The sequence below is a fragment of the Lissotriton vulgaris genome, chromosome 6 (genome assembly GCF_964263255.1).
Source record: "Lissotriton vulgaris chromosome 6, aLisVul1.2, whole genome shotgun sequence".
Lineage (NCBI taxonomy): Eukaryota > Metazoa > Chordata > Amphibia > Caudata > Salamandridae > Lissotriton > Lissotriton vulgaris.
The window spans coordinates 1,236,173,801-1,236,196,112 of NC_141694.1; the positions used below are offsets into that span (position 1 = coordinate 1,236,173,801).

At 48.9% G+C, this 22,312-nt stretch overlaps 1 protein-coding gene across 2 annotated transcripts in view; it reads left to right on the plus strand.

Moving 5' to 3' along the window:
* Positions 1-22,312, plus strand: part of REV3L (REV3 like, DNA directed polymerase zeta catalytic subunit) — a 1,049,196-nt gene that overhangs the window by 979,957 nt on the left and 46,927 nt on the right. For both annotated transcript variants that reach the window (XM_086927335.1, XM_086927334.1), the window contains exon 31: positions 14,746-14,952. In XM_086927335.1, the coding sequence (XP_086783461.1) occupies positions 14,746-14,952 (207 nt within the window). The remainder of the gene's footprint in view (positions 1-14,745; positions 14,953-22,312) is intronic.

The following is a 22,312-nucleotide window of genomic DNA, read 5'->3' on the forward strand; positions in this document are numbered from 1 at the left end:
AGGCTTGGCCTTCCCAGGTGCTCTGTGTTAAGGGCTCCCCGAATCCTTCCCTTCCAGAGATTGGGTTACAATGTCACAGTGTTTTGTCTGCTGATCTTTTAGGTACGATGTGACACGCATCCGAGTTCTGCGTCCCCTGAGCCCTGGAATAATCTCCCGGTTTTGAAAGGCCTCAAGTTCCCTGGCCTTTATACAGCGGCCAACTCGGTCCTCGGCTGTGGGGAACACGGCGTGGAGCTCGTGGCCTTGCTGATGCCTGTACAAGGCCACTGGCCACCCCAAGAACCATGCGAGGCAGGAGAAAAGGACTGCGTGGGTGGAGGGGGTCTAGAGAAGGGAGACTGCGGAGAAGAGAAAACAATCCTAGGAGTGTCAGTCATGATCGGGCTGTCTGTCTGCAGCTCAGCCTCACTCGAGCAAAATGAGCTTAATGCTGAGCTTCCCAAAAATTAAGTATTTCTGCATTTCGGTGACTGAAACAGTTGAGCAGTAGTATAAGCCACTATGTTTGGTAAGTAACCGGACACTTACTTTTGCAGCAGCTGCTGCCACCGAGCCTGCTCCTGCGCTGGTAGCTTCAACAACCCGGACTGATGGGCCAGCCTGCCCGATTACTTTCCCTGCAGAAGCGCCAGCCGCATTTCTGGCCTAGAGTCGAGGACAGTGCTGGTGCAACATTTTGATAATGGCCTCAGTGCTGCTGGGCTCACTGCAGTGTCTGTTCAGACACCATCCCTCTGGTGGCATACGGGTCCTGGGTGACGTCGTACTTTACTATTTCGGCTCAAGCAAACAGTTATGCGCGATGTCATCACCACTCCGCTGAAATGATCTGCGCAACCGCGCTGGCGGGGGTGAATTTGTTACATTGTTTGTAACCTCACCTCTGCGCAACCCTGAGAGCGCTGAACCTGCCCGCAAGCTGCAAGCTGCACACGCGGTGCACTGCCAGCTTTCTGGTTCAGTTAGTTGTGCTAACAGCAGCACTGCCAGTACGGCCCGCACAGGACGGACCGAAGATCCAGGGGGGGGCATGTGCCCCCCCTTGCCCCCTCCTGCGGACGCCCATGTGCGGCACTCCGGAACAGGAAACTCTATGGTCCACTCTATGGTCCGGGGATACAGCACTACACATCCAAACAATCTGAATTCTACTACCAGTGTTTGAGAGGACGGACTTTGCAGCCCACCAGTACTGTGCAACGTGTATGTAAGCAAGGAGAAATGCTCCTGGAATGCCCCTGCCGCTGTAGGGGACCTCGCTGCGGTTCCAGCCGCTTCCGGGCTGTTCCCGAGCTGTCCATGTGCTCCCGCGGCTCCTGCCTGCCGCTGCAGAGAGCCTCGCAGCGGCTCCCGTCTCTACCGGGCCGCTCCCACTTTTTACCCACTGCGCTCTCTTGTGGTAGTGCGGCTGCGGACTGCGCCGCTGCCAGAGAGACTGGAGATCTCAGCGACTTCTGATGACCCCTGCACCCACGCTCCGCACTCCACCGGGGGCAGGGAACAGGCAAGTCTCCGCCAGAAAACCACTCGCACCAGGGGAGAGGCGGAGGGGCCGAAGACGGTCAAAGCCGTGGCAAGCACAACTGCCTCCCAGCGGGTCCTCTCACTCGCGTCCTCCAGCACAGCTCTCTGTGATCTACTGATTCAGTCTTGCTTCCTTCAGCATACAAGTTATGATTTAAAGACGGGGATAATTCCTAGTAACCCACTGCTTCATCAATAAATTTCCTACATCTATGCCACATAAACGTGACACAGCAGAAAATAATGGGAGGATGCGTGTCATACTTGAGTACTCTATGTGCTTGGTCTCACTGTCGAAAACCTAGATTCCTACAAATTGGTATCACCCAACGTTTACGTATGGCCTGGTACTCTGGGCAGAAAAAAAAGACGTGGGTTTCATTTTCCAGGTGGTAATTGCAAGCTGGGCAGTCTGTACTCTTGTTGCTAGCCCATTTGCAAGTAAACACCTTAAGCGGGAGGGTACCCAATCTAAATTGCATATCGAGTTTTCTTGCAATTGAAGGGAAGATCAGATCTAAGAATTCTTCCCTTTTATAGTCCACTTTGACTTGCAGAAACTCAGTTGTCTGTCTACCCACTTCTGAACTTGCATGTATAGATGTTAAGTTATGGCGCCTGGATTGATGGACCAAATCCGCCTTAGGCAAAACTGGGCATGCTAGATCCGGAGAGTCCCAAAGTTCTGGTAGGCCTATCCTGATACTAGTTGCCTTGATGTGGGATAGCCACGGGATCTTCTTGCCTTTCAATGCGTCCCAGATTTCACTAAGTTCATTTTTGTAACAGGCAAGTTCTGGCACAGACTATAGTCTTCTCCAGTACATTAATGGCCGCAGTGCCATTATATCCTCAACACGGAGAAGACCAAGGTCCATCCGAAGGGGTACGAGTGGAGTACTCACAGGGAGACCCAGTATATTCCTCAGAAATGCATGTTCCACCTTTGCGATATTGGTAGCTTTATGGTGGCCCCAAAGTTCGGCCCCATACAATGCGCCCGATCTGGCCTGCACGTTATACATTTCGATGACAGGGGCGGTAGGCTTAAACACGGACTCTCTATGCAATTTTTGAATCCCCCCCACCACTTTGGCTAACTTAAGTGCAGCCTTCGCTATCTGAGTGTCCCATCCCAGATGTTCTCCCAAGTTAATCCCCAGGTACTCGAAGGTCTTAACCCGTTCCAGGGGGATACCACCCAGGAGGGGATTCAGGCGTGTCTGCCTAGGAGGATTAAGAATCATAAACTTAGTTTTATCCAAGTTTATCTCCATACCCCTGGTTGCACAAAAGTCCGCAAAACCATCCAGGGTGCGTTGGATGTCTTGGACAACAGCAAAGTGTTGTCCGCGAACATCAGAGCGGGCACCCGACCCGTGAATAATCTCGGTGCATCAATGTCCTTTGTCCCCAGAAGGTGATTTATGAGTCCATTGATGTAGAGGGAGAACAAAGTGGGGGCCAGGACGCATCCCTGGTGCACCGGAAATCGTGCAGACAATTCACCATGCTTCCCGCACCTAACCTGCGCATAGGTACCTGCATGGAGCCTAATCAGCACATCCAAGAGGTATAGAGGTAGACCAAGTTCCCTTAGTACACCCCTTAACTTACCTCTAGGAACCAGGTCAAATGCTGACCGCAGGTCAACGAAGATCATGTAAAGGCTGCCACCCTCCACACTCACTGTTTGCCAGTAAATGACCTGGAGTCTAAATATCTGATCTAGGGTCGATGTACACAACCTGAAACCGGCCTGGTAAGGGGTTAAAATCTCATTTTCCTCCATTCAGCTCTGTATCCTGTCCAGAATAGTCCGTCCCATACAACTTTTGCGTGACATCAATCAGGTTGATTGGTCTATAATTAGACGGTATGAGGGGGCAGCCTTTTTTGTGGATGGGGACTATTTCAGCACCTCGCCAGGTATCCGGTACGTCCATGCCTTTAAGTATTGCATTGAAAAGTACTCGTAGGTAGGGGGCCCATATCTTTGGCTCGGACCGAAATAAATCCCCCGGTAACTTATCCAAACCGGGCGCCTTGTTAGGTACCAGTTTAAGGATGGCAGCTTCTACGTCCATGTCTGTGATCTCCCTGTCCCCCTCCAGTCGACACTCGTGGAGGAGGCCTGAGAGTGGGTTGGCGAAGCCCTCCTCTCTCTGTTGTGCATACAGCGCTGCGAAGTGGGCCTCCCAGGCTGCGGCAGATATGTTTGGTTCGGTAGCCATTTTGTCCGCCCTGCCCCCACAACTAACAATTGTCCAAAAGAGATTTTAGTCTTTGGACTTAAGTGCCATTCTAAGTTCTTCCCAATTATCAGTCTCCCATTCTTTCTTTTCTTTAAGAATAACCCGCTTATAATTGAGGCGGCTTTGCTTTATCCTTGGCCTATCCTTTGCATTTACCGCAGCTGTCAGATCAGTCTTTGCTTTCCTGCGTTAGCGTTATACCATGGATGGACCGAGGCTGGTTTTACCTTTTTACTTCCTTCTTTGTAAAACGCGTCGGAAAGATTGTGAATTAACTGGTTCTGTATTTCCAACGGCTTATCCTCTAGTCCAAAGTATGGAATGAATACCTCCACCTCACCCATCTCTCTTAGGAGAGGGACTACCCTTTGATAGATATTAGCAAGTTTTCTTGGAGAACCTTGTATACAAGGCCATTTGACTCTCCGCCTATTGGTGGTTAGCATAAGCGGAGGGTCCATAGTGCTTGCCTCTAAGGCTGGGTTAGTCAGTCCCAAACTACCTGGTTTAAGCGTCAATACGAGAGGGTTGTGGTCGCTATCTTTCCAAGGGTGTACTGGAAGTCTTGAACCATGTCCCACATTCGAGTTTCTACCAGGATGTAGTCAAGAATAGAATTATGCCCATCTCTGTTGAATGTCATTCGGCCAGGTCTATCCAATTTTGTCCTCCCATTGCAGGCCCTAAGAGAGGACAAAAGCGTAAGGGAATTAGTTTGGAGCACCAAGGGTGTCCATGCTTTTACTACCGGAATCTAGGTGTCTGGAATAGACCAATACTGGTCCTCATTATCTGGGCTGTCTGAGCTTGCATCAGAAAGGGTCTCAAACTGGCAATTAAAGTCACCTCCCACGATTAAGTTAGCTGCAGGATCAAGGGTTGAAATTAACTGCCTAAGTTGGTCAATGGTTCCAGACTCCTTCCCGCTCTGGGTGGGTCGTGAGTAGATATTTATTAAAGCAGTTTCACTGTTGTCTGGGAATGCTAAAAGAACACACTGCACATCGGGGGAATTAGTTGAAATCTGCACTGCCGTGGCACCCACATGAGTGCCCACCCAGATGCTTAGTCCCCCAGAAGGTCTACCCCTACCCTTCGTAGTTGCCAGCGTGCTAAATGTAGCGAACCCACTCCTCTGAGTTTCCTCCAGGGCCCACGCCTCCTGAAATAAGCAAAGGTTGCATTTCTCGACAAAGGATCCCCAATCTGGGCACAGGAGTTTGTTCTTGATCCCGGCCACATTCCAAGAAACAACTCATTACAGTTAAGCCCAATTTAATTCCCAGTTCAAAATTAATGTGACAAGTTGCAGTGTGCAAATTTAGCAAATGTGCCTCTTTGTTGCCTTCACCTGCCAGGGGCCTGTAGCTGACACAACTTTCTGCCTTCCTAGAGAGACGCGCTAATTACCAGGAAAGGATAGAATAAGGGTATACTCTGAAAGGAGGTGTCACCTCCCTCCTGCAGGATGTTGGCGGGCTTTGAAGGCAAAGTGTGTAGCACTTTGAAGAGAGGCTGGACCATTGTTCAGGCAAACAGGCTGGCACCAGGGACAGGAGAGGGGAACCCCATGCCAAACGTTTTTCCCAGGGACTTTTAGCCCCATGGTTGGCACACCTATGGGTTGGGTTAGGGAGTTTCACACGCCAGGAGTGTGGTCCTGCCATATTGGAAGTGTGCAGAATGGTGTATCCTAGGATGCACAGATGCTACACTTCTAAGGAAGTGGTAATTAGATGGGAGGGAACCTGGTACCCTATTGGCTACCAACCACATCCTGCCCCAAGGACATGTTGTGAGCATGCGTGGGGGACTCCTGCTAACAGATCTCAACTGACTAACGACGAAGGACTGCCCTGCTGCACCATAGAACTGGTAAAGAGGCTGCACTATCATGGAATGCACCTGGTGGCTAGCAAAGGAAAAGTACTCTGCCTAACATGTCCTGCTCAAGGAGAAGTCATCCCCAGAACTCAGCCAAGGCCAAGAGACTTCAAGAGTCAGCTCACTGGCCTCCTGTTTGCAGCACAGGCACACAACAGCTGAAGAAGCCTGCTGGGACTAGATAGTAGCCCAAAGTCTTCAGCCCACTGCCAACTGCTGTGGTGCTGCACAAGGGACCAAGACAGGATTAACAAAGCTGCATCAAAGTTTGATGAGCCCGTGAGTGCCATTGGAGTGTAGCTGGGACCTCCAGAGGACTAGTTGCCGACCCAGGTAGGATTATTCTGTTACCGTGATACCAGGCGACCAGTAGTCCAGTGGTGACTGGACTTCTGCCCGGACCGATAGGATTTTAAGGGATGTCGGCCCTGTGACCTGGATCACCTTGCCCCCTTCAGGGACCGAGGTATAGTCCCAGCAAGATCCCCATCAACCGCATCACATCCACAGCCTCCTCCATCCTTTGCATCAGGACCACTTATATAGGAAAGCCTTGAAAAGAATAAAAGTGTCTGGAACTGACTAAACACTGATTCGCCTACTGAGGTTGCGGTTTCTGAGGACCTTGCTGTTCCTCCTGATTGGCTCACCACTGGGGTTGGTCACCTAAAGTGATGCTAAGTGACCTCTTTACAGATACGCCAACTTTTTGCTGAAATATCTTTCAAGTATCATATTTCTTGTATTTTCCAGTGCTTGTTCACGGTAGAGTGAAATTATTTGATTTGCTATACCTTGTAAATTCTGTCTCTCAAGAACCCTCCGATGGATCTTTTTCGTTGTGGTGTCTAAAAATACATCAAAATGCAGTTTATTTTTGTAGATTGGGGTCAGATTTCTTTGGTTTCTTGTCGATTTCGTCTTCAGTAATTTCAGTGCTTTTTAAATGCTTTACACTTGTTCCTTTGTGTAAGTCTTGCTGCTCAGAGGCAGAGCAACACAGGGTTGAGCTGAAGATTTGACAAATAAAACCTAAAGGAGTTTGTAAGTGTATAAGAAGGTGAGGTCGCCAGGCCACACCATATAATACCCAATTTCCTCACATCCATTGTTTCACCTCCACTATATATTATATGTGACTGTTGTTTGGGTGACGTACTTCTTACCCTAATAAGATGGCTAACTCTCTTCTATAATATTTTGTCCCTTTCTTTTGAAGGTCAGTCAGTCCGCTCCCGCCTGATTTTAAGGTTCACAGCCCCCAAATGGTAGATCTCACTAAATAATCAGCTCATTGTTCCTGCTGTTGGACTTCCTTCTTCCTCCTCCTCTACAACTCTCTCATCTGGACATGGGTTTGTGCCCAATCTACCTGCTTGAAATTGATGCAGCTTAAACTTCTTTGGCTGTTGCAGAGTGACAAAAAAAAAACCTCTATTCAACAGAACAGGATTTCTTACTTTTAGACAGGCAAGCCAAGCACTGCTATGTCCCTGGTGGAGGCTATTCCGCGGCCACATGTAATTGCATTTGCTAGTCTCTCATTGCAGGCTCAGTCCAACTGGTTTCCTCTCATATGGATCTGTCGTAGGCATTTGAGCCTTCTAAATCGGCGGCTTTTTACACTCTTCCCTCTTGCCAAAGTTTCCACCAAGATGTCTGCCCTTTAAATAAGTGCTCTGAAGGATAATTGGTTTGGTATTAAGCACTTCATCTCCATAGTGCTGGCAGTTACTATAAGTCTGGTGAGGTGCGTAAATGTATGTTCCTGGTTTTGAGCTGGAATTGAATATTGGGGAACTTCTCTTTGTAGCCTGATCTTTTTCTCTTATATAATGGCTAGTGTGCTGTTCTTCGACTATTGGAAGGTAAACTGGGTACTCCCACAATTTTTCATTAGAAAAGGTATTCAGAACTATGCTTCTGAAGAAGTTTGCTGTGCACATTTAGGACAGACTTACGGTTTTGAATGTGTATGACCTAATCATTTTTTTTTTTTTTTAAACAGATTTTATTGATTGCATAGTAAGCACATATTTCGCAATGCTCTGTCACCCAGAGACAATCACCATTATCAATGTACCAATCACAAATGCAGTCATGTCCTATAATGAAGCAGACTATACAAACAGAAGGTGTAGCTATGAAACCCCCCCGCACCCTCCCACCCACCCGCAACTCCCACCCCCCGCGCGCCGCTGCCTGCTCCACCTGTATCATGTACATCTGGTATAACGTGTGCCATGTGCACCGATGTGCCAACTGTTTAGCCATGACTGTCGAACTATCAGGGAGGCTGGTTGGCATTGTCCTCAGGTGGCGGATCCAGCTCCAGACCACGATAGTCCGCCCACCTCTTCCAGATTTTGAAGTGTTTTCGAGGGCAGCCCCTAGCTACATATATAGGTTGCTCCATCCCCATACAGAAGTCCATCCCATTTTTCCAGGCCATGAGCGACGGAGCCCGGGGCGCCTTCCATGATCGTGCAATATCTCTCTTTGCTAGTGTTAGTCCCAGTAAAAGTAAATGGCGCTTATACCTGTTGCCCCCTACCCCGGCCATGACGTGTAGCAGGGCTAGCTTAGGATCCCTCTGAAGCACCCTGGCTAGAACGTCATCTTGGCACTGGAACACCCCATTCCAGAATCTCTGTAACGACCTGCAGTCCCAGACTGTATGCATCAACGTTCCCACCTCCGATCCACACCTAAGACAATCGGGGGACGCAACCAAGCCCGCCCTCCACAAGCGCTGTCTAGTGTAGTATGTACGGTGTAGGTATCTAAATTGGACGAGTCGCAGGCGCGTGGAAATTGCAGCCCCCCTGGGACCCTCCAGAGCCTCCACCCAATCTTCCTCATCTAATTACCCAACATCCTGCTCTCATGTAGTTTTAAGTCGTTGCAGGTCGGTGGAGCAGTGTCGAACAAGGGTTTGGTAGATTCGGGACAGTTTCTTGTCGGGCAGCTCCCCCATGAAAACTTTAGCTTCCAGCGGGCTGAACTCAGGGAGGCTCTCCAACCCCGTAATGTATGGTGTTAGGGCATGTCAAAATTGGAGATATTTATAGAATTGGGTACGTGGCATCCCGAATTCGTCCCGTAGATCATCGAAGGACTTGAGCACCCACCCGGACATAACGTCCCCTAAGGCAGAGATGCCGATCGCATCCCATCCCCAGAAGCCTATCAGTGTGTCCATCTGGAGCAGCCGACCATTGCGCCACAAAGGGGTTTCTTGAGTAAGAACATTCCACCAGCCCATCCTACGTAAAGCCTGTCTCCATATCTGAAAGACCACCTGCGTGATGGACGGCAAACACTTCCTGAAAGGTGCTGAGTATAGCAGTGTGTGGACGGACACAGTGCCCATCAAGGCCCTCTCAACTGCATATGCGGGGTCGCTCCTATCCGCATACCACCAGTCATTTAATACCAAGAGGTGGGACGCCTGGTAATACGATAGGACATCTGATGTGGCCAAGCCCCCAGTATACGTCGATCGGAAGCAAGTCCGCAGGGCAACCCGTGCGGCGCCTCCCTCCCACAAGAACCCGCTTAGCGCCGAGTTAAGGCGCCGGAACCAGCCATGCGAAACCAACACTGGATGATTTTGCAGTTGATATATCGGGCGCGGGAGCACCACCATCTTAAAGACGGCCGATCTACCGAGTATAGAGAGCAGCATCCTAGACCACACCTTCAGGTCTTCACGAGTGCGCTCCTAGACCGGGGTAATGTTACGCTCTCGGGCTGTGGTCGCGTCCGCAGATAAAAATACTCCCAGGTACTTCACTCCATCTGTGGCCAACTGGAGCCCCCGCGCCCAATCCTCCACCGGCTGCGGGCCTCCCAATATCCAGAGTGTAGATTTCCCGGGATTCATATATAGACCTGAGGTTTCGCCAAAGATTTGTAAAATTCGCACGAGACGTGGCCCTATCGCCCCAGGTCAGTGAGGAAAAACAACACATTGTCGGCGTATAGGGCTATTCTATCGGTTAGGTCCACCGACCACCGAAATCCATTGAGCTGAGCGTCTTTTCGCACCCAAGCCGCGAGGGGTTCCATAGCGAGTGCAAAAAGATATGGAGAGAGGGGGCAGCCCTGCCTCGTCCCACGCCTGATCTAGAAGGAGCGGGATACCCCCCCCCCCCCCTCACCCCCCCCCACCCGCACCATGGCCGTGAGGTCCGTGTAGAGGAGACGCACATATGCCAAAAATCAAGGGCCTAGGTTCAGACGTCCCAGCAGAGCGAACAAGTATGTCCAGCTCAGGGAGTCAAATGCCCTATCCATGTCCGCCAAAAACAGCGCCGCCTGTTCCCCCAATCGTCGCCATGCCGGCACCGCGACCTGGGCACGTCTAATATTATGGCGAGTGGCACGCTGTGGCATAAAGCCCGCCTGGTCCGGATGAACTAGATCTGTGATGTATAGTTTAAGTCTATTGGCAAGGGCCTTAGCCAGTATCTTGGCCTCAGTATTCAGCAAGAAGATTGGGCGGTAGGACGCGTGACTCTCCGGAGGTCGCCCTGGCTTCAGGAACACCACCACTTCCGCATGCCGCCAATCCGGGGGCAGCGTACCACTCTCCCGCGCTTCTTCTATGACCGGGCGAAAATGTGGGCTCAGCTGGGTTGCAAAGCGCCAAAAAAAATTCACTAGGGAACCCGTTAGGTCCCGGCGCCTTACCCGGATTCAATTCGCCCAGTGCCGAGGCCAGTTCAGCATCTGTCAGGGGCGATCTAATACCTCACGAGCCTCGTCTGAAACGGCCCTCGGTGGGAGGTCATCAATAAATCGTTGTATGACCACTGCCACTAAGCACTCCTGGGGCGCGTATAATGCCTCATAGTAAGTAGCAAAGCTTCCGGCAAGCGCAACAGGTTCCAAGATAGGTTCCCCATCTGGGCCCACTATCTGGGGCAGTGGCTGGGCATGCATAATGCCCTGACACAGGCGATGTAGCATCTTGCAGGACTTGTCGCCCCATTGGTATATACGACTGCGTGTAGCCAGCCAAGCCTGTCGGGCTTCGTCTAGCAGCACCGCAGCATATTGTTGTTATAGCCTAGCCGGCCCACCATCCTCCTCTCTGCCCCTGCGCTCCAAAGTCTCCAAGTCCGCCTCGCGCCGCACCAGGTCTCTACGCTTAATGTGGGTTTCATCGCCTCCCAAAGCGTCGCCGGAGAATCTACCGTACCTACGTTAGCGGATAAAAAATTATCAATTTCACAGGTCATGTGAGCACGGTAGACGTCTTGCATCAATTGCCAAGGTGACATACGCCACCGAAACGGCTACCGAGCGCGACCAGTATCAAGTATAACATAAACCGGCGAGTGGTCGGACAGCGCCCGTGGCAGGCTAGCCCGGTCCGGTCCTCGGATGCTTGATTCCGTTCTGGGAAGGACATGGCTTTTGTAGTTCGGACTGGACTGTTCCCATGGGGCACAGGGTCAGAGCTGATTTGCATATCGCCATTGTCTAACCCAGGGTGGTGTGGAGTGCAAAAAAACGATGGATTTGGGCCCAGATCTTTGGACTGGGATGAGTGTGTGACATTGATCCACATTCGGTCCATCACCTGTTGTGTTTGCATATTCCGCCCTAAGTGCGCTGGGGATGCCCAGACGTGGGTCCCAGGCACTCCACACCACTGGAGTCAAGCTAGCCGGGCTGATGAGAGGTGTTACCTCGAAACCGGTCCGGTCCTCGGATGCTTGATTCCGTTCTGGGAAGGACATGGCTTTTGTAGTTCGGACTGGACTGTTCCCATGGGGCACAGGGTCAGAGCTGATTTGCATATTGCCATTGTCTAACCCAGGGTGGTGTGGAGTGCAAAAAAACGATGGATTTGGGCCCAGATCTTTGGACTGGGATGAGTGTGTGACATTGATCCACATTCGGTCCATCACCTGTTGTGTTTGCAGGATTTCCGCGGACAGCACTCTATTCGCCATCACTCTCGGAACAAACACGTAGTCTAATCTAGAGAAGGAGTCCCGCACTGTGGAAAGGTATGTGAAGTCTCTGCGTGACCCATGCTTGTACCTCCAGGTGTCCACCCAATCAAGACCTGTGACCAAGGCCCGCAACCTAGTAGCTGGACCTTCCCTCCCCACCGCATCCTGAACGCCAGCAGGGCTTCGCCATCTATCACACGAGACATCCATAACATCTTTCCAAGCTCCTCCTACAATGGACAGAGCAGTGGGCATTTCCACCCAAAGGGACAGCAGCCTCTCAACTAGGGGCCACTGCAAAGGTGGCGGGCGTATACGCTGCCAAAGAGAACCGGGTCTCCTCCAATCTCTCCCTGCACATGTATAAATCTACCCTGCGCATCAGTCCACGTGCGTTTATGAGCAAAAAGAACCCTACGATGTATGAGGACTGCCACCCTTCGTAATCCTCTTGTGAACCCCGAGTGGTATGCATATGTGAATCCATTTCGCTGAAGGCACAGCGCTTTGGTACCAAGCAAGTGTGTTTCTTCCAACAGGAGTATGTCTGTTCCCCTCCTCCTGGCCCATGTAAATACCTCCCCCCTCTTCACCTTATCCAGAATCCCCCGCACATTCCAGCTCATGATCTGCGTCCCACCTGGGCCTAGCCGCACTCTCTCACTATCAAGAGACATTTGTACAGTATGGCATGTCGCTGGCCAGCCTTACACGGGCAGCATTGGCAATTCTTGAAACAGTCAGCAAGCAGCAATTTCAGCGCGGGCACTCCCTCCCCCCTTTGAGACCAACCCCCAACCTCCCCCCACCCCACACCTCCCAAACACGGAAGCACCTGTCGTTGTCGGAGCGTGGTCCGGGCCCCAACTGGGAGCCAAGTACCACCCCCTCCAATGGATCCCCTCACAGCAGTCCATATAGAACTAGGTTGTTGCTCCCTCTCCAAACCAGACCGAGTGTGGCCACCAACCTAGCCAGCATTGCACCTGGTCATCTACATCAGACATATAAATGAGTCATGAGTCAGTTCCCTCAATAGTCAAGGCACATCTTCCTGGACTTCCGGCATAGCCTCATCTCAGCGGGAGGTCGACGCAGATTGCGAGCCACGGCTCAAACGTGACCTGCCCCGGCGCCGACGCTGACCCTCGGGCCCCCTCTGGCAGAATTACTCGAGGAGGGGTCAGACTCCCCGCCTTTCGCCGTGTTGGTCCGAACCTTTACAGTTTCATCCGTCCACTGAACGACCTCTTCTGGAGTGTCAAAGAAAAATGTGCAGGACTGGAAAATGACCCGCAGCCTCGCTGGGTAGAGCAATGCGTATTGCAGCTTCAGGCCCCTGAGACGAGCTTTGGCTGCGGTGAAGGATTGGCGTTGTTGCTGAACCTGTTTTGTGTAGTCCGGGAAGATAAGAATATTTGCATTCTCGTACGTGAGCTTGCCCTTCAGTCTTGCCTGCTTCAGGATAGTGTCTCTATCATCGTAGTTCAGGAGTTTGGCGATCATGGGATGCGGGCGCGCACCAGCCGGGGGTTTCTGTGCCAGTGCACGGTGGGCCCTCTCTACCACAAAGCAGCGGGAGAGAACATCGGGTGGAATCCAGCTCTCTAGCCATTGTGCTAGGAAGCGCCCTGCATTGTCCCTTTCACAGTCCTCCGGAAATCCTATAAAGCGAAGATTACTGCGCCGGGCGCGCCCCTCCGCATCCTCAGCTCTCAGAGCCAGGCCCTTCTGAATTCTCTCCAAGGCCAAGACTCTCTTCTTCAGGGTGGAGACATCATCCTCCACCTCCGATATGCGCGTCTCCGTGCCTGTAATTCGTTCCAGAGCGTTCCGCAGGTCCTGCCGAAGGAGTATTAAATCGGAGCCCACTGCCCCAATTTTGGCATCCAACGCGTCACTGGACTGCGTGATCGCTGCCAAGAGCGCCGCGTTGTCCGGCACCTGTGACTGCGCTCCCTTTGCACCAGCCGCCTCCGTGAATTTATCAATCGGCCCTTGTTTGCCCTGCCTTCCGCCGCCCCCTCTCGTCATGCTGCCCTTGATGTGTGGAGCGGCTCCCGCCGCGGGCCGAAACTCAAATATGGCCGCCAACCGCCGGTCTCCCGCCCAAGGGGGGGGGGTTTCAATAGTCCACTGCAGCGCCGACCCCCACCGGCTGCTGCGCGTCCCCCTGGCCGGCGCTCACTTATACTGGGCACAGGCCCGGCAGCCGCACAGGCCCAATGTTCAAGAGGGCCCCCTCAGCACGGCCAGCGCCACCGACAGATGTACGCTGGGGCCGGATGTGACCCCCGAGTTCTGAGCTTCCAACCGCAGCCGCCCCACAGCTTGTTGCCAGGCCGTCTACTGGTCAGCTCACCGGGCACTCAATACTCTGCACTGACCTGGGAGTGCGGCAGCGCCGCTCGCCTGTCCAGCCGCACCCCTCCGCTGATCAGCGCGGCCGCCGCGACCACAAAAGATGGCGGCCCCTCTCTCCGGCCCAGGCTCCCGCAAGGCTCGCCTTGTCCCGAATCCCCTTGCTGCCGTCCTGCAGGAGACGTGGTCCTCGGGGCTCCCGGTCTCCGGGTGAGCAATGGGCATGCGCCGCTTCCGCTCTCGATGCGGCCGCCCCGCCCTGCCAGGCTGCACCAAAATTGAGGCCCCGGCTTCACATGCCTCGCCGGACCGCTCCGACCGCGGCACTCTGCTGGGACACTCCCGGACCGCGGGAGCCGATTCCAGCGCCGCCTCACGCCGTCCGAGGATGCCCTCGGGACCGGGCACCAAAAAGGGTCGCTGGGAACTGTTCACGATGACCAGAGCCAGGATAATTGATCAGGATATCTGCTGGCTGGTCGGAGCTCACGCTCTACACGACCGCCATGCTCGCCGGCTAAGTCACGCCCCCCACCTAATCATTTTTAACTCTTTAAATTTGCACAAAGAATCACCCAAAACTGAATGGGTGAGATTAGTTATGTAGAGCGATGTAAATGGTAAGTCTAGGTGGTTTTACGCTTTTTCTATTGTATTATATATCTGTTTTTGGTTATTATCATGGACTTCAGAGTTTAAAAAAAAAGAACCTCTTAAACTTGTGATATCTTTTTAACTGCTCATTTTAGGTACAGAAAGCATGCTCCATAGCTCGAAGTGAGGACAGTCGAAAAGGCACCATCTCGCAGTATTTCACTACATTGCATTGTCCTGTCTGTGATGACCTGACCCAGCATGGCATCTGTAGCAAGTGCAGGAGTCAGCCCCAACAAGTAGCTGTGATTCTAAACCAAGAAATCCGAGAGTTGGAACAGAAACAGGACCAACTTGTCAAGGTATGTATTTTATATACATCGATTTATCTATTCTTAAGTTGGAACAATTAAAACGTATTCCTTGTATGCGTGTTATTTAGACACAGGCGCTGCTGATGCTGTTGTCAGTCTACAAATATCAACCAATGCTGCCTCCCGGCCCCTCTTTTTTTTTCTTTCTCCTATCATTTGCCCTCTTTCTTGCCCAATGAACATCTTTTTCTCAAGTTCTTTGCTTCTACTCCTATATATATCTTTCCCAATAGATTTTACTGCAGTGTCCAGGGTGTGCGTTTGGCCTCGGTTGTAGTGAGACCGGTCAACTGGCTGATGATTTGAGTTGCTGTTGCTGTAGCCTCTGCTTTCTTGGTGGCAGAAATTTTATTTTTATTTTGTTTTGCTCCTCTCCGCTCATAGCAATGAGACCATCTTTTTGATATTTCTGGGAACCATTTGTAGAACCCAGTGCTACTGGCACACTTCCCGGATTTTCCTTGTTATGTTATGAAACAAACCCTGATGTTGTACAATGTATCCATTTATTTGTGAAGGAATTTCATAAAGCAACTGCATGTCAGCTAAAGGCCACTTCTGGGCATAGTGGAAAGAAATTATGAAATACGTTATTGGGGATCATAGTAAAAATAAGAAAGAGGCATATTGAATAGATCTCTGAAAAGGGATGGGGTAGAAGCCTACATCTCTTTGTGATTAAAATCTCCATACTTAAAGAACATAAATGTTTCCACTACAAATTGTTTGTTAACCCTCCAAATACCTTTGTCTTCCTTTTAAGAATGGTAAATGGCCTTGTACTTCATGAAGCTTATGAGTAAATCTGATTGTGCGAAAAAGATCGACCACATTCATACAAGATAACTATGTGGGACTCAAAACTGCATTCAAATACTCCTCGAAAGTCAGCTGGAAATGTAGGAAGTGTAGAAAAGTAACATATAAATAAATGATAATAAGCATTTTATATAGAAAGGCCTTCTACAAAGAGCAGCAGAATACTTGGCGAGCAATTTTATTTTAGCATCTTAAACATGATGTGCTGTAGATAGACCGGTGTGGTTAGGGGACCATTTAAGGGTAGATTACAAAAATCAAATTGCACTAGGGCTGAGGGAAGAAACGTAATGGAGTCAGTATTAAGCAACAAAGACAAAGGAGAGCAGATGGGGTGTATAGGCTGCGCAGGGTGATGCTACTGTATTTTAGGGGACAATAGTATCAACTTCATCTGTAACAGTGCTCCAAGGAATTTGAACAATGACTGCCCCTCGTTGTGAATGGAGAGCAAATGAATCCACACTTAAATAGATAAAAAGAAAATCTAATTCCTGAGCCACATTCACAGAACAACGTAAAGAGTCCAAGTAATGATCTTCTAAGTGCTTTTTCATGATGGTTAGGTCTCGCCCTGGAATTCGCATCCGAAGGATGCGTCCAGGGTCGGAGACTTATAGCTATCGGACACGGGGGAATGGAGGACAGGAAACTGCCACGAGCTTCTCTTGGCTGGATTACACTGCGTGCACGCGCACACTCACGCATGCGCACATCATAGCCGCGCACATCACAGTCACAGCCACACCTCCTCCCTCCCCCCTCCGTCGCCGCCGCCGCACCTTCACACACACACACAGAGAGCAGGCTGTTCACAACACATGCACATGCAGGCAGACACAACACACACACGAGCGCACACATACAGACACACACTACACCTCCCCAGCCCCCCCCCCGCGCCGCCGCCGCCCACACACAAGAGTACACGCACAGACAATCCCCCCCCCCGCATACACACACGCACGCACACATACAAAGACCCCCCTCCCCCCGCCGCTGCCGCCGCAATCGTACACATACACACACACCAGCACCGGACCCCACTCACCGGCTACGCAGGATTTCTCTTCTCTGGGGCGGCCCCGGGGCTCTTCGTAGCTCACGGGAGCCCCGGGCTGCGGGAGGACTCGGCTTCTTTGCTCCATCCCGGCGGGCAGCCAATCATAGCCCAGCAGCAGGCGGGACTTCCTTCTTTCTTCTGGCCCGGCCTACGTCTTCTCTCCCGTTGCCTGGCTTCCTGTCTCAGGGGTCCGCCAATGGCAGCGCGGCCCCGAGCAGGGAGGCGGGCACAGCGTTTCCTCTGGAATCCCGGGCCCGTCGGCGGTGATAATTTTTTTTAAAGTAAACTATAGATGTATGTGCGAATGGGGCTAACTAGAATAGGAAATATGAGCAAAGTGGTTGTTTAAAGATATATTGTGACAAAGTTGATGCTCGCAGATTCTTTCGGGCATCCTGGGAAGATTTTAGATGCTGTTTGACAAGTATGATTCTTCGCTGATAGGTTCCCACACCCTCTCAGTTGTTTACGTAATTTAGGTAGACTGCAACAATGCTGCCCAGGTGGAGAAAGTGTGTAGGCGGTGGGTGCTCTACCGAACAGCAAAATCTGAAATGCCGCGCTCCTTTTTTCAAGAGTCGCTCGAGCATTTGGCTAGACTGCAGCCAGGCTAACACCTTTCTGCTCTTCATTCACTCTGAACTGTTCAAATAGCGCGACAACAACGACAGTTCTTTACAGTTTCTTCCGCACTCTCGCCGTGGCTTTTTATGTGCACGGTGGCGGGAGGAGGTGTTTACGACACGACATTTGAAAACTCTTTGATGTGAAACAAACTGGGGAGACACTCCACTCCCCCCCCCCCCGCCACCCCCAACAAAAAGAAACCACATCCTGTAATCAGAACAGAATGTTCAATATTTAGGAAACCACCAGCCCTTTCTAGTGCGTCCCTTATTTTCAGGAACCATAGAATTGCAATCATTCCGTTACTTTTATAGCGCTGCGCTGGTACAAGCCGCATAGGGTTTTATAAATGCAGCTAAATTATATAATCCCTCCTCCCCCTCGCTCTCTCTAGCTCTCCGTCTCTCCCACGCACCCCTGCCTCCCCCAGCTCTCTCTGACTCCCACTCACCCTCTCCTCTCCCTTCCTGACTCTCTCTCTTGCTCATTCCACCGCCCACACGCGATCACCGCCTCTCTGCCCCCAACCTGTCCACCTCCTCCAGCCCCCACTCCCGCTCTTTCTCTATCATTGCGGTTTGCTCTAAACATGGCAGGAACTCAAAGCCACAAATCTTTAAACACAAATTCACCGACACACACAGACAAGTAAAATGCATGCACACACAACGACTTGTCACACACAGGCAATTATAAATACATACAGTCATACAGATGCTAACATGCAATCCACACCATGCACAGTTACCCCAATACGCGCACACACACAAGCACAAACCCACACGTTCATGCAGTTACATTCATTACTGTTACATATATGACCGCACAAGCACTCACGCACATATGAGCTAATTCAGACATGTACAGATATAAAAAAAATAAAGCAAAGACAAACAGATACATGCAACAATTGACATAACGTGTACACAAGCACAAAAGCACTCACGCGCAAACAACAAAGACACAAACAGAGCAAACACAAAATACAGACATATGATTCCATAGATAAACAGCAACGGTTGCTATTTATCTATGCTGCAACACACACATGCAACCGCAAGCAGACACGCAGCACACCTACACTACAGCACATCACAAAGTGTGTTATATTATGGCATGCTCTGAGCGTGTTTTTATAGTACATTTCCACCCCAGCATCAATCTGCGCAACCATTCAACAACAACTGGTTCAAATATGTTCTCTCAATGTTTCAAACTTTATTACAAATGTCACAAAAATATGTTAATATTTCACTTCTGTTCTTGGATTTTCGTCACAATAAAATACTCTGAACATAATCTTCACAAAAGTTACTTAAAAAAGTTTAAGCTATTGTCATTATAAATTAAAATCCCTTTTATCTAAGTATTACTTATTTAAAAAAATTAAAAGACATTGTAATTTGTAATATTAATACAGCTAAGTCACGTAAATACAAAACATGTTGCATTACAAATGCTATAGGTGTCACATTTGCGAAAGTTATAACTATTGGCATTGTAAATGACAAAGCTATTAATTTAGCTATTTTCAAAATACTGCATAAATAACTTTTGTACAACACATATTTTATATGTACCTTTTTATGCAAAGAAAAAAACAATAACGCATAAATGAAAACATTGCCATTTACAATGCTAATAGCTCAAACTTAAATAATGCGAGACCTATTGCATTGCAAATGCTTGTTTATTCAGGTTTCATGTATAAATTCAATATGCTTCACTCCATCAATGTAACAAGTAGCAACAATTCGAGCCAACGTGTTTCGTCTAGGCACATAACCTCAGACTTTATTAGGGCTACAACAGACAAATGCACAAGTTCAAAGTTCAAAAGGTACTTTGTTCGGTTAATAAGTAATATCCATAAAAGCAACAACATGAAAATTAATTTACACAGAAATGTAAAAAGGAGGCAGTTAAAATTCATCCAGACCAATTGATTTCCGCAATTTAAAAACATGTCTAAAAAATTCTGAGACTACTGCAACAACTAAAACTGTGTCCATTCTTTGCAACTCTAAAAATGCTGGGCGACATCTATTTAAGTTCATTTCTTTGAGGATTGGGATGATAAGTTTCCTACGCGGTAAAATATAAAATTTACAAAAAAATAAAACGTGGATGTCAGATTGGGACGAGGATTCATCACATGGGCACGTAGGCAAATCACCCGACCACAAATTCATTTCTGGGAAAGTCAAAAGTCTAAAAACAATATTTAATCTGAAACGTGTCAAGAGGAATCTGTCATAATTGGACATAGGCAGAGTTAAATACGGCTGTAATTTATCACCAGTTAATAACAGCTGATGCGAGGTAACCGTCTTTTTCTTTACTTCCTCTAACATTCTTTTCTCCTCGAGGTGTTCCATACACAATTTTTTCAACAACTTTCTAGATATATTAACCATTGTGAGAGGATCATCATAGTATTGTTGGCAATCGATTTCTATTAGAAAACATTTAACATAATCTAGCCATTTGAATCTACTCACATTTTCTAGTTTTAGGACGTCCCACAAAATAGCCCGGTTCACGGCACACTCATTTGTTGTCCATACCCTATGCCACAAAAGGATGGGCTGAGTTCTGATTATATCTGTAATGTACGGTTGCCCAAGTTTGGTGTGGTAGAATTGGTCGCAACACTTTCTGGTATTGTCAGAATATGCCTCATGAACTTATTTTTGACTATTTGAATTGATTTTATGTTAGTATACCCCCAGAGTCCAGATCCATACAGAGCAACTGATAGACACGTAGCATTATGAATAGTTAAGACTTCTCTTATTGGTTTCTTACCCAACTTCTTTATAAAATTCTTTAAGGCCATTATTGTTTTTGAAAACAAGAGAGTTCTAGCCTTTACAGCACTTGTCCAAGAGCCAGTCTCATGAAACAGGATACCCAGGTAAGGGAAAATGGAGGTATTTTCCAGGGGAATATTATTTATGGACATCGTTTTCAATTGTTTCCTAGTTCGTGTACCACAGTTCATGGAGAAGGTTTTACTACAGTTAATTTTTAGGTCCATACTCAACATGGGGGGTCCGGGCCATTAGGACTGCATCATCCGCATACAAGAGTGCAGGGATAGATCTTTTGCCAACCCTGGGCATATCCCTGCACTCTTGCAACAGACGAAGCTCAAGTCCATTTATATAGACCAAAAATAAAAATGGAGCCAGGACGCATTCCTGGCGTACCCGACATCCTATCCCTAATGATCTGGTAGATTCACCCCCCTTTCCATAACAAACCGATGCTGTAGCCCCTGAATACAATTCCCTTAAAAAGCAAATAATAGGGTCTTCCACGCCCAACCTTTCTAATAGTGCCCATAGTTTACCATGGGACACACAATCAAATGCCGAGGTAAGATCAACAAACGTAAGGTATAGGCGTTCACCCTTTACCCTGGTATATTTTTGATGAACAATAAATAAATTTAAACCCTGTTCAATTGTTCCTATACCCTTCTGAAATCCAAATTACAAGTCACTTATTATCCCATTATCCTCTGCACAATTTTGGAGTCTAACTAGGAGAACTCTGCCAAGGATCTTTATAGATGAATCTAGAAGGGAGATTGGCCTATAGCAAGCACAATTTTGTCTATCTCCCTTCTTGTATATTGGGACAATGACCGAGGTGAACCATGAAGGATTTAATCCCCTCGCTAGCACAGCATTAAAATGCTGTACCAGCATGGGGCCCCAGATCTCACTGTTTGCTTTGAACAAATCTGCTGGGATCCCATCTGGGCCTGCAGCCTTTTCCCCCTTTGTTGCTTTCAGACTCATCATAACTTCATCCAGAGTTACCACCAGCTTCTGGGCCCGTACCCCTTTGTCACACATTGTGTTAATCCCTATTTTGGATGTTTCATCTAGGCAGCTATAAAGATTAGAGAAATGTTTGACCAAATCGTCCGCCGAGATCGCAATTCCCATACGCGCTTTGGTATTATCGTAAAGAAAGGGGGCGTTTACGGCCCTCCAAACGCAGATGGATCTTTAGACTGCGATGCTGCACATAGGACTTCCCAGGCCTCCCTTTTGATAGCCTTTTTCCTATTTCTTAATGCCTCGTTGTATGCTTTCCTTGATCCACTTATTAGTAAAGGGTCTCGAGGTATCCTATGAATGGCATATTTCAGGTCAGTAAGTGCCTTTGTACATGCATTGTCAAACCATCTCCTGTTGCCTTTGGCCCGTTTCTTTGACTCCACCAACAGACTATCTCTAGTAGAAGATGCTATAATGTTAAAATGTCCTATTATCCGCTCACTATCAGAGTGTTCACCCAGGCAGATCATGAAGCTATCTAAACAACTTTTCAACAGTTTGCCTAAGAATTTCTCTGGGACCAACTTACTCCATTTAAGTGTATACCCATTTTGACTCCCAAGCGTCACATCTGGGAGTGCGCGCGTAAGGGACCCATCATTATGCTGCTCCCAAAATGGGTTTTCAATCTCCATTATTTGCGGCCGATGATCGCTCAGTGGCAAGTCTAGGGTCTTGAGCCTCTTAATCTTACGGCCATAAGTATTTGAAGAAATAATGAAGTCAATCGTAGTCAGTGCTCCTCTGCCAATAAAGGTCGGAAGAAAATGAGATGGTTTTTGGGCACTTTCATTTACATATCCCAAATCATAGGTGAACAGTATTTCATTTAATAAGTCCCCGATCATGGAGTGGTCAAAATGTGTAAGGTTAATGTCCTGCTCTAACATTAAACCACAGATCCCCTGTTGCCCCTTATTGCAAAGTGGACAATTAAAATCCCCCCACCAAAGAATTGTTACTTCCCTTTCATTACTATCTATCT